This window comes from Daucus carota, chromosome 4 (assembly GCF_001625215.2).
Source record: "Daucus carota subsp. sativus chromosome 4, DH1 v3.0, whole genome shotgun sequence".
In the NCBI taxonomy this organism is placed as follows: domain Eukaryota; kingdom Viridiplantae; phylum Streptophyta; class Magnoliopsida; order Apiales; family Apiaceae; genus Daucus; species Daucus carota.
In genome coordinates, this window is record NC_030384.2 from 47,316,228 (window position 1) to 47,328,350 (window position 12,123).

At 36.8% G+C, this 12,123-nt stretch overlaps 1 protein-coding gene across 2 annotated transcripts; it reads right to left on the reverse strand.

The window, feature by feature from the left end:
- Positions 1-781: 781 nt before the first annotated feature.
- LOC108218938 (syntaxin-51-like) lies at positions 782-10,655 on the reverse strand. 2 transcript variants are annotated; one of them, XM_017392123.2, is made up of 6 exons: positions 10,451-10,655; positions 8,926-9,144; positions 7,997-8,202; positions 1,848-1,948; positions 1,698-1,742; positions 782-1,210 (listed from the first exon to the last, which is right to left on the reverse strand). In XM_017392123.2, exons 2-6 carry the CDS (start codon positions 9,138-9,140, stop codon positions 1,079-1,081), a joined length of 699 nt encoding a protein of 232 aa, XP_017247612.1. In that variant the 5' UTR covers positions 9,141-9,144; positions 10,451-10,655; the 3' UTR covers positions 782-1,078. The 2 variants fall into 2 exon arrangements, with proteins under 2 accessions (XP_017247612.1, XP_017247611.1); XM_017392122.2 differs by having other exon boundaries at positions 10,435-10,595.
- Positions 10,656-12,123: the final 1,468 nt, after the last annotated feature.

The following is a 12,123-nucleotide window of genomic DNA, read 5'->3' on the forward strand; positions in this document are numbered from 1 at the left end:
TTTTTCTGCCCCCTCTACTTTTTTTCCGTAAAGACTGCAGCTGACATAGTGATTGACATTTGTAGCCTAGAAGCAGGCGCCATTGGGAGGTATTTTGCTGCATAAGTTTTGTTCGGTTGGGCACCGGTGCTCACCAAACGTTATCAATATTTTATCACTTTCTGAACTAATCTACCATTTCTCTGGGGTGGTCATCGGGTCACCTTGACACCAGGAAGTGATGTCCCGTCTTTGACCTCAAAATCCGAAATCTAACCCCGAATAACGATTATTTTGCTCCTCGAAAGAATTAAACTACTAAGTTCTAATGTATTTTTCTTTTTATATACCATGTCTGAACAACAAATTCAAATTAACATATATGAGCAGCGTAAAATACAAAAACAAAGTATTGTAATATGACATTTTTAATGCAAGGATTAATTGAAATGTATAATTTTAAAAGTTCATATTACTTCATATTCATTTTTAATAATTTATAAGGTATAAATGTTTATCATCATTATCTTTACCGTAGGGGTCGTGGAAATTAACGCAGCGGATTGTAACGATAATCTTTCCCATGTTTCAAAGATTATAAAATCATACTTCTGAATGTATTTTTCTGCCTCAAATTTAATTGACTGCCATGTATAACCTCTAATTGTACAAAGTAATTAAAAATTATGCTCCTCGCCTTCAAAATAATCCAAAGAAAACAAAACTATTGGCTTGTCTGCCGCAAATTAATACTGAATCTTAAAAATATCACAGAAAACATGTACTGATTTTGAGGTCTAGATTCACACATAAAGTCGGCACAATTTTGTATATAGTAGTCATTAACAATTGCAGAATGCTCATATATTAATATGGTTTTGCATCATTAACAGTAATAAACCAACCAGTCCAGAACCCGGAGAATAAAATACATACTTGATCGGTTGTCTCAGCAGATATCGATTATGCCTATAATTTACAGAGGCGGGATACGCTTAGCAACTGAACATATACTTCACAAGCAGGCGCACACAAACAACTCAGCACAAGCACACAACAAGACAACCTCAGCAGGATGCTCAGCTTGGCTTCCTGCCCCTCACAAGTATTTAACCAGCAACCATATAGCAACAACCAAACCAACAATCCCTAGTACTGATAACAAGAGACACAGGCAGGAGCAACCACCCCTCGTGCGCTTGTTCAGTATAGCCAAGTTCCTCTGCACCCGCTGTTATTATACAAGATAATAACAAAATAAAATAGTAAGTGGCAGTAAACATTGCAATGCCAAATAAAACAAGTCAGAAAATAATCATGACTGAAATATTAAAGGTATGTAGTAACATCATAGAAACACATAGATAAACAACATAGAAAACACACTTCTCCAGTTTCTCATTTAGAAAAACAGAAAGATTATCTTTCTTGACATATCTGACACAGAACTGGCCAACTAAGAATCAAACTCCTCAGTCCCCCAATAAATATAAGTTGTTTCACCCAATTTACGGTGTATAAAACATATTTTTAAAAATCATCTATCATGTCTCTTGTTGTTTGTATAGAAATAGGAAGTTCAACTTTTATACCAAAAAGAACACAAGATAAATTAATATTCACAAGTATGTTTGACGTACACCATAAATTTGTGAAACAGATAAAAGAACTTGGACGATTACTATGAGATGGAGAGAGTTTCAGTAAACAATTATTACCTGCAAACGGGAGTTTGTAACATCCACGTGGTCATCCAAGTTATCCTGATAAACATTTCACCAAAAAATATGTAAGCTTTAACATCATTACATTGATCAAATGATAACTTTCAACAGAAAGCCGAAGCTGATATATGTAAAAAAACATACGATTAATCTTGTGTGCAAGGTGAGTTCTTCATTTACTGCCAGTGCAATATGTTTTGTGCTTGTTACACTCTCCTCCAATCTCTCAAGCCCCTCATCTTGTTCTGTTTCAACAAGAACGTCAAATCCAAGATGGCCCAAATAAAAAATTAAAAAAAAATCCACACAAGTAAGACACTCATTGATGCAGGATCTTTATACTCAGCGCTTAGAACTTTATACAGAACAGCTTAGAAACTTAATACTAGAATATAGAGTAAAAATGAACTGATTTATGAAAGAAAGGGAGAATAAACTAGGCCTCACACCTAGATTACTTAGGTCTCACACCCAAGAAAGTAATAGAACTCAGGTCTCACGCCCAAGAAGAGTAATAAAACATATTCAAGAAGGCAGAAGGTTCCAGGAAATAATTGAAATGTTCCAGAAAATACTAGGCAGAAGGTTCCAAGATATAATTGAAATGTTCTAGAAAATACTAAGTTCATGATTAATTAATGAAGAAGTCCTAAAGCCTAAGTCTATTAGTCAAACAAGTCTAAAAGTCTCTTAGAAGTCTGAAGGTCCTTTGAATTGAATACTTAAATGTTATTCAGCTAGAAAGTTCCAAAGGGAGCTATAAATTCTTGTACTCAGTTTGTTTGAGGCAGATTGGAATGAATTAAGTTTTATTACTCTTCTTGGGTGTGAGACCTGAGTTCTATTACTTTCTTGGGTGTGAGACCTAAGTAATCTAGGTGTGAGGCCTAGTTTATTCTCCCTTTCTTTCATAAATCAGTTCATTTTTACTCTATATTCTAGTATTAAGTTTCTAAGCTGTTCTGTATAAAGTTCTAAGCGCTGAGTATAAAGATCCTGCATCAGACTTGGTATCAGAGCCAGGCAGCGCTATGACGACACGCACGGGACGTTCATTCCGAGGCCGACTTACAGATGCGGAACGAGATCAGGTGCTGATTCAAATGATGGAAAGTCTTAATATTTTAAATCAGCGGATTGAAAACATTGATGCCAGAGTTAAGCAGATTGAAACAAGGACAAATTTAAATGTGGAAACACCTGAAGGAGAGTCCTCTGGTGCAAACAATGGCGCAGACAAAGACGGCAGCGAGCAACCAAACGAAGAAGAAAATGCAAGGCGGGAACCGCTGAATAATGGACTCCCTTGGATGCAGCAGCCTCCCATGTTTAATGTTTCTGGAAACTTCAACAGGGGCCCATATGCACCTTATGATACAGTTGGGGATATCACAAAGAAGGTGAGAATTGATGTACCAGACTTTGACGGAAGATTTAATGCAACCAACTTTGTCGATTGGATCTCTGCAATTGAAGAATACTTTGAATGGTACGACATGACTGATGAGCGACGTGTAAGGTTTGCCAAAATGAAGCTGGTCAATCTTGCTAAGGTCTGGTGGAATGGCGTTGAAGCAGACATGCGGAGATCAGGGCTCCCTCCAATAGCAACCTGGCAGGAGATGAAAGCGAGGCTACGGGAAAAGTACATGCCACAAAATTACGAAGATAGGCTCTGTGAACAACTTGTAAATTTGAAGCAAGGAACGATGACGGTAGCAGAGTACATGCAAAAGTTTGATGAGTTAAAAACAAGAAGTCAGATTGTTGAAGATCCGCGCCATAGCTTGGCAAGATTCAAATCTGGTCTCAGATTTGAAATCAGAAAAGAAATGCTGAGATATACTCCTTATAGTGTGGAAAATGCTTTTCAGATTGCACTTGATTTGGAGGAATATATGAATATGACAACTCTTAAAAGATCTGCTCAGATGAAAGAGCCGGTAGCAAGAAAGTTTAATGTCACCAGCCCTGTATCGAAGCAACAGTTTTCAGCAAATAAGAAAGAAGGGGGGAGAGGAAAGGGTGCAGACAACAGTGATCGTTGTTTTAGATGTGAAGGCAAGGGACACAAGGCTTATCAATGTCCCACCAGGAACAATCTGCATATAGGTGTTTCAGAAGAAGAGTCAAAAGAAAACGAAGTGCCTGAAAACGAAGATGGTGAAGAAACTCCCCAATTCAATGCTGATGACTTGGCTGATTCAGACGAGGAAAACCCTTTGAATATGGTTGTTCGACGCATACTTGCTGCTCCAAAGGTTAAGGAGGCGGATTGGAGAAGAACAACAATATTTCAAACACTAGTAACTTGTAAAAATGAGTTACTTAAGCTGGTGATTGATAGCGGAAGCTGCATGAATGTAATTTCAGCCTCGGCAGTGGAACGACTAAAACTTCCTACAGAGCCACATCCTCAGCCCTATCATGTTGCTTGGATCGATAATACATCCATTCCGGTAAGTAAACGCTGCCTAGTTCCAATAATGTGTGGTCGTTACAAAGATTCTATTCATTGTGATGTTGTACCCATGAATGTGACGCACATTTTACTTGGACGACCATGGTTATTCGATTATGATGTCTATCATTGTGGCAAGGAGAATACCTTTCATTTCTTCTGGGAAGGTAATAAGATTACACTTTATCCTAAAAGTTCCGAAGAACTGAAGAAGATGAAGAAAATCAGGCCAAAAACTTCAGAATCTAAAACAGATCAGAAGTTACTTGACTCAACTTCTGCAGTAACTACATCAGATCAGCCATTTAAAAAGGAGAAAAGGGTCCTTCAGTTGCTAACAAAGAAGAAGTTCTTGCGCGAAAGCAATGAAACTGGAGTTATTTATGGAATGGTGATCAAGCAGATAAGCCAGAATAAGGACTCGACAGCCAAAGAATTACCAGGTGAGATTAAAACATTGTTGCAAGACTTTTCAGATATTGCTCCTGATGAACTACCTGATGCTTTACCTCCGATGCGCAATATACAACATGCAATTGATCTGGTCCCGGGAGCACAACTTCCAAATCTTCCAGCCTACCGAATGAATCCCTCAGAACATGCTGAACTCAAGAAGCAGGTGGAAGCTCTCTTGTCAAAAGGATTCATTCGAGAGAGCCTAAGTCCATGTGCAGTCCCGGCTCTTTTAACACCAAAGAAGGATGGAAGTTGGCGCATGTGTATAGATAGCCGTGCAATTAACAAAATTACTGTTAAGTATCGCTTCCCAATACCACGGCTCGATGATTTGCTTGATATGATGGCAGGTGCTACCATCTTTACAAAGGTGGATCTAAGGAGTGGCTACCATCAAATCCGAATTCGGCCCGGAGATGAATGGAAGACTGCATTTAAAACCAAAGATGGGCTTTATGAATGGTTGGTCTTGCCCTTTGGCTTATGCAATGCTCCTAGCACATTTATGAGGATAATGACACAAATATTTCAGCCTTTCATCGGAAAATTTTTGGTTGTGTATTTTGATGATATTTTAATATATAGCAAGACCAAGGAGGAGCACCTCTCTCATCTAAGACGTGTTCTACGAGTCCTACGGCAAGAAAAACTCTACATCAACATGAAAAAGTGTTCTTTTATGACAAGCAACGTTGTATTTTTGGGATTTGTTGTTTCTTCTGATGGCGTGGCAGCAGATCCAGAGAAAGTGGCAGCCATTATCAATTGGCCAGTACCACAATCATTACATGAGGCAAGGAGTTTTCATGGACTAGCAACCTTTTACCGGCGTTTTATTAAAAATTTCAGCACTATAATGGCTCCAATTACAGATTGTATGAAGAAGGGGCAATTTAAGTGGACATTGGCAGCTTCCAACGCTTTTGTGAAGATTAAGGAGTGCATGACTCAAGCCCCGGTTCTAAGGCTGCCAGATTTTACAAAGGTGTTCGAAGTTGCATGTGATGCTTCACATGTTGGAATTGGAGGAGTACTCAGCCAAGAAGGACATCCGGTAGCATTTTTCAGTGAAAAGCTCAGTGAAGCTAAGCTGAAATATACTACCTACGAGAAAGAATTTTATGCATTAGTGCAAGCACTAAGATATTGGCGTCACTATCTTATTCACAAAGAGTTTGTGCTATATTCTGATCATGAAGCTCTTAAACATCTTAACAGTCAAAAGAAGCTTAACCAGAAGCATGGCAAGTGGGTTGAGTTCTTGCAAGAATATGCATTTGTTATAAAACATAAAGCTGGGGTGGAGAATAAGGCGGCTGATGCTCTTAGCCGAGTAATTTATGTTATGAATACGTTATCTGTCAAGGTAGTAGGCTTCGAAAGGCTTAAGGAGGAATATCCATCATGTAAAGATTTTCAGGATGTCTATTCCAGCATAACTACCGGACAACAACACTCTGTTTTTTCTTTACGAGATGGTTATTTATTCAAAGGGCATCGTCTTTGTCTACCATCTACTTCAGTTCGTGAACAGATTATTCAGGAATTACATGGTCGTGGTCATTTCGGAAGAGACAAAACAGTAGCCATGGTTGAAGAGAGATTCTTTTGGCCACGTTTAAAGCATGATGTAGCTGTTGTTGTTTCTCAGTGTCGTATATGTCAAATGGCCAAAGGAACAAAGAATGTTTCAGGATTATATATGCCACTTCCGACCCCTCACGAACCTTGGCAAGACTTAAGCATGGATTTCATACTTGGCTTACCAAAAACTGCTCGAGGACATGACTCAATCTACGTGGTTGTCGACCGATTCTCCAAGATGGCGCATTTCATTCCATGTTCGAAGACGTTAGATGCAGTCCACATTGCAAAGTTATTTTTCAAGGAGATTGTTCGGCTACACGGGTTGCCAAAGACTATAGTGTCAGATCGAGACACGAAATTTACCAGCTATTTTTGGCGAACATTGTGGAGGTTGATGAATACACAATTAAAATTTTCTTCTGCCTATCACCCTCAAACCGACGGGCAGACAGAAGTTGTTAATAGGAGTTTGGGGAATCTACTGCGTTGCTTGGTTGAAGATAAACTCACAACTTGGGACCAGATTTTAGCAATGGCTGAGTTCGAGTACAACAGTTCCGTCAACCGAACTACAGGCCGCAGTCCTTTTGAGATTGTGTTAGGTATGCAGCCTAAGAAACCAATTGATCTGGCCCCTTTACCTATATCTGGCCGTCACAGTGCAGATGCAGAAGCTTTTGCTGAACATATTCAGCAAATTCATGCTGATGTTCGTCACAAAATATCGGCCAGTAATGCTAAATACAAAACTCAGGCAGATTTGCATCGTAAAAACACTGAATATGAGGTTGGAGATCAGGTTATGGTACGCATTCGGCCTGAACGCTTTCCCAATGGCAAATACAAAAAGTTGCAGTACAGAAGGGTGGGACCATATACAATCAGCCATAAAATTAATTCCAACGCTTACGTTCTAGATCTTCCGGCTGACATGGGAATTAGCAACATCTTTAATGTTGAAGACTTAACTATTTATCACGGACATAGTGACCCTACTAAATCTATTCCTCCACTTCGCCTACCTCCTGCTTCAAATGTCCGTGACGAGATTGACGATATAGTGGATACAACTATTGTTTCTACTCGGAACAGCGGTTATCAGAAATATTTGGTTAAATGGAAGGATAAACCTTGGTCGGACTGTACATGGATCTCTGATGAGGAATTTCAACGTTTGGATCCTGATCTCTATAACAAGTATCACTCTTTCAACTCGTCGGAGCCGAGTTTTTCCAAGCCGGGGAGAAATGATGTAAATTCAAGAAAGTATGGGAAAACATATTCAAGAAGGCAGAAGGTTCCAGGAAATAATTGAAATGTTCCAGAAAATACTAGGCAGAAGGTTCCAAGATATAATTGAAATGTTCTAGAAAATACTAAGTTCATGATTAATTAATGAAGAAGTCCTAAAGCCTAAGTCTATTAGTCAAACAAGTCTAAAAGTCTCTTAGAAGTCTGAAGGTCCTTTGAATTGAATACTTAAATGTTATTCAGCTAGAAAGTTCCAAAGGGAGCTATAAATTCTTGTACTCAGTTTGTTTGAGGCAGATTGGAATGAATTAAGTTTTATTACTCTTCTTGGGTGTGAGACCTGAGTTCTATTACTTTCTTGGGTGTGAGACCTAAGTAATCTAGGTGTGAGGCCTAGTTTATTCTCCCTTTCTTTCATAAATCAGTTCATTTTTACTCTATATTCTAGTATTAAGTTTCTAAGCTGTTCTGTATAAAGTTCTAAGCGCTGAGTATAAAGATCCTGCATCACTCATTCTGAAAATCGTTAAGCACTTGCCTCTCATGATTTGGCGCTGGAGACCTACAACACCATGGTTATCTAAACCAGATGCTCTGCTCATAGCATCAACTGGTTTAGTTTCTGACCCCAGCAAGCTGTCCCTATTGGCAAAGTTTGACATATTCAAAGTCGACGCCATCTGGTTTACCTTAGATCTCAAATTTGCAAGCATGTCCTTCCGCCGATTCATCTCTTTGTCTGTTCTGTGTACATTAATTTAAAACTTTAACAGCGTATATCTCAAGGGAGTAGGGACAATAATGATGGAACATATATTTGTACTCGCACTAAGAAATGTTAAGATACAAACACATATATAATATACGAGCTGAAAAGAAGTAACATGTGTAATGTTTATAACTTGATATTCACAAAAACATGTTGCATTAACTTACTTTCATTCTTAAATGAACAATATTAAAACCACAGGATGATAACCCAGCTTACGAGGCCAATTCTCAGTTTTGTTGGAAACCAAAACAAGGGGGAAAAAAAAAAGATGACCAGTAAACATGGAAGAAATCAGATCCCTATATCTAGTTGAAAATACAAGGCATTCACCGTCCACATAAAATTCTTATCTGATATTTTTTGCTAAGGGGTTCAACCACTGTGCAGATGTTTTAGGGGTTTGTAAACGAATACATGTGGACAAGTCAGCTATCAATAGTAGCACTAGTAAGATGTCCCTCCCCTACAATATAAATCATGGGCCTAACAACTACGCATTTCCCTGCCTTTCTTAGTTGAACAAACCCAGCCCAATAGATCCAAATAACTCTTAATGTGTAACCTAAATAGATAAGATTCTCAGTAATATAGAATATAAAAAACAAGAATGGGAACTTCACTAATAATTGAAACTTTAAACTAACTGCAATAGCATTCCTCGTAGTACAATAAGTGTATATGATGACCATACTTACAGTGGTTTTCCTGGAATCTTCGACAGTAAAGACTGTAGGCTATCAAGTCTAGTTCCTAATATCGTAATTTTCCTTCTAATTGCAGAAGAATGGCGTTGTGCTTCTGGCCCAGATGTCGGCATCGAACTCTTTTCAGAGATCATGCCAGATATATCATCAGCTAGTTTTACTGCTTCATTATACTCCCTCGGCCATGAATCCATGGATGAAGCCATTGATCTGGAAAAAAATTACAAAACATTAAAGAATAGACTATGAACATGTGAAAGATATAAAAACCAAATGTAACATGAGAGATATTTATGTCTACTTCGCAACAGGATAACTGCTTGTCCTATCAAGAAAACAACTAACAGCACATAACACGATGCGCAAAAGGCAAACAAAAAACTCAAATTTATGCCACTTCAATATTATCTTGTAATGTTTGCACATTATCTTGTAATTTGTCCCCGCTAACCATTGACAACTGGCATTCTCACTTAGCATGTCCATGTTGCAAACAATAAAGTCAACCAACCACAAAGTGAAGCAAATGCATCACGTCTCTCCTGATCAGACCGTCAAGACCCATTCTGCTAATATTTGTGATGAGGGTTTAGGAAGAATAAAGTAGATACATCTTGATGACACTGATAGTTGACATGCTTTTGTGTATAGCGGGAGGTGAGAAAAAACTCTAAAACTCTTCTAACACTAGTAAGACTTTTCCCGCTGTTTGGCCACTTCTTGATTCTCGATAATGTTGACTAGCAGATGATTGAGATATTTGCACTTCAAATAAAAAGATATGGATTTCAACTTTAGGGTTTTCCTTTTTCATTTTTATTCATTTTTAGTAAGCCAGAGGAGTTTATCAAAAGCAGCTATTGTCTAGTTAAACTCACTACCAAGTACCAATACATCCATAGCATTTAACGCTCGTCAAAGTAATACAAACCATCAACGATAGGAGCCAGATGTTCAACGTTGACTGTTTACAACTTCAGCAATGCCTACTGTCATGTATCAATATATCATCGCAATAAAGAAGCAAAATATATAAACACATGATTACCTACCACTTAAGTACTAGTGAGTCGTGATCACCTACCAAACATTATAGAAAGGGCAATTATATGATTACTCAATCATATTTGTGTAAACATATTTAAAATCTAAAACGCCGTGACCTAATAATTCGCTTAAAATTATATATCGACGCCGAGGTATCACATAATCCAGTACGACCTAATAATTCACTTAAAATTATATCTCAACACCGAGGCAGCTCATAATCCGGTACTATTAGCTCGATTTTATACTCAATTCTGCACACATACACAAATCTACACAAATCAAGACCTGATATACACGCACAAGATCACACACATACATACTCAACTAAATTAAGATCATATCCACACAAACAAAACATGAATACATGTAAAAACACATTAGATCAAGAATTATATAAAATTAGGAGATAAACAAGAAATTAAGAACATAATTGAGGGAATAAAAACATACAAGTGAATCATATTACCAGAGAGTAAGCAAATATCACGGATTTCGAGGACGATCGATTCAATTCCTTGCGCCTGCGTTCTCCTCTCTCTCTATATGTATATGTATATGTGTATGTGTAGAGAGAGAAAGCGGAAAGATGGGATGTGAGATGAATTGAAAGAGAGAGAAAGAGTGCTTTAACTGTTACGTTGTACCCTTGCCCACAAAACGAAAGCAAGCTTACAAAATTTTTTTATTTTTCTATTATTAACTTTTATAAAATTTTCAATTATTATCGGCTTATTTATTTAATTATTTATTTATTTATACGCGCACCGTGCGTATCACTTTTACTGTGGTTTAAAATATTTTTAATCTATTATAACCAGTGTTCTAAAAGTCGGCGATTAATCGGGATTAATCGCCGATTAATCGCTGTTCGGTCGGCCACCGTCTCGATTAAGCGTTAATCGGTGAAAAAAGCGTTTTTTTCTGAAAATCGGGATTAATCGGTCAAAATCGGGATTAATCGGAAAAAATCGGTCAAAAATCGGTGAATTTAAAAAATTTAAAAATCGAAAGTAAAAAAAATTTAAAATTTGAAATTTAAGTTTAAATAAAACAAAAAGGCACGAAAATGACAAAACACGGAAATTAAAGTTGTTTTTATTACCTTTCTCTCTTTCAAGATTAGCTCATAATCTCTAATTACATAAATTTATAATATCTTTCTTCACAGATTTAATCAAATTCAAGTTTATATATGAGATGACTGGACTTGTGTATGTATATAAAGACATGTTTTGTGTTACAAAAAATCATTAATCTTTTGATCTTATATGGCTATAAATTTATACTATATATAATTATATTAATATATATATATATATATATATGATTTAAAAAATAATATTAAATTGATTACGATTAATGATCCGATTAATCACTCCGATTAATCTCCGATTATCCGATTAATCGCTGGACGGTGCCTTCACCGACTAAGTCCGATTCCCGCTTTTTACAACACTGATTATAACGGATATTGTATATTACGATAAGTATTGTGTTCTTGTTTCTTATTCAAGAATAGGATGTGTATTATTGACATAAAACCAATAAAATTAACTTTTTTAACTTTTATATTTTAAGATGGATAATCTTAAAATTTTAGTCAAGAATAGGACGTGTATTATTGACATAAAACTAATAAAATTTAAGTTTAAAATTTTAAAATGTTAAAATAGAGTTACTGGATTGAATAAAGGGTTAATTATCTAATTGGGCACTCACTTCACACCAATATATCATCCGGGACACTCTCGAATCTTCGGTCTCATTTCAACCACCGTTTTTAGAAATTGTATCAGTTTTAAAAATAAAATATTAAATTTGAAAATAAAATCGATACTTTGAGAAGTGTTAATCACGGGGTTTTAACACAGTAGGTTATAGAGATTATGTAGATACGATTAGTTGAATTTTCACGTCCAGAAAATGACTGCATATGGATTATCAGGGTTCTTCACAACCCATCTCTTCCCACCGTCAATTTTACCCATTTTTTGAACGCGGAAATTCAATTAACCGTACTCACGTAATCTCTACAGCCTACTATGTTGAAGTCAAATGAGTAACACTTCCCAAGCTGTCGATTTGTTTTCAAATTTAACGTTTTATTTTTTAAGACTGATACAATTTCTGAAAACAATA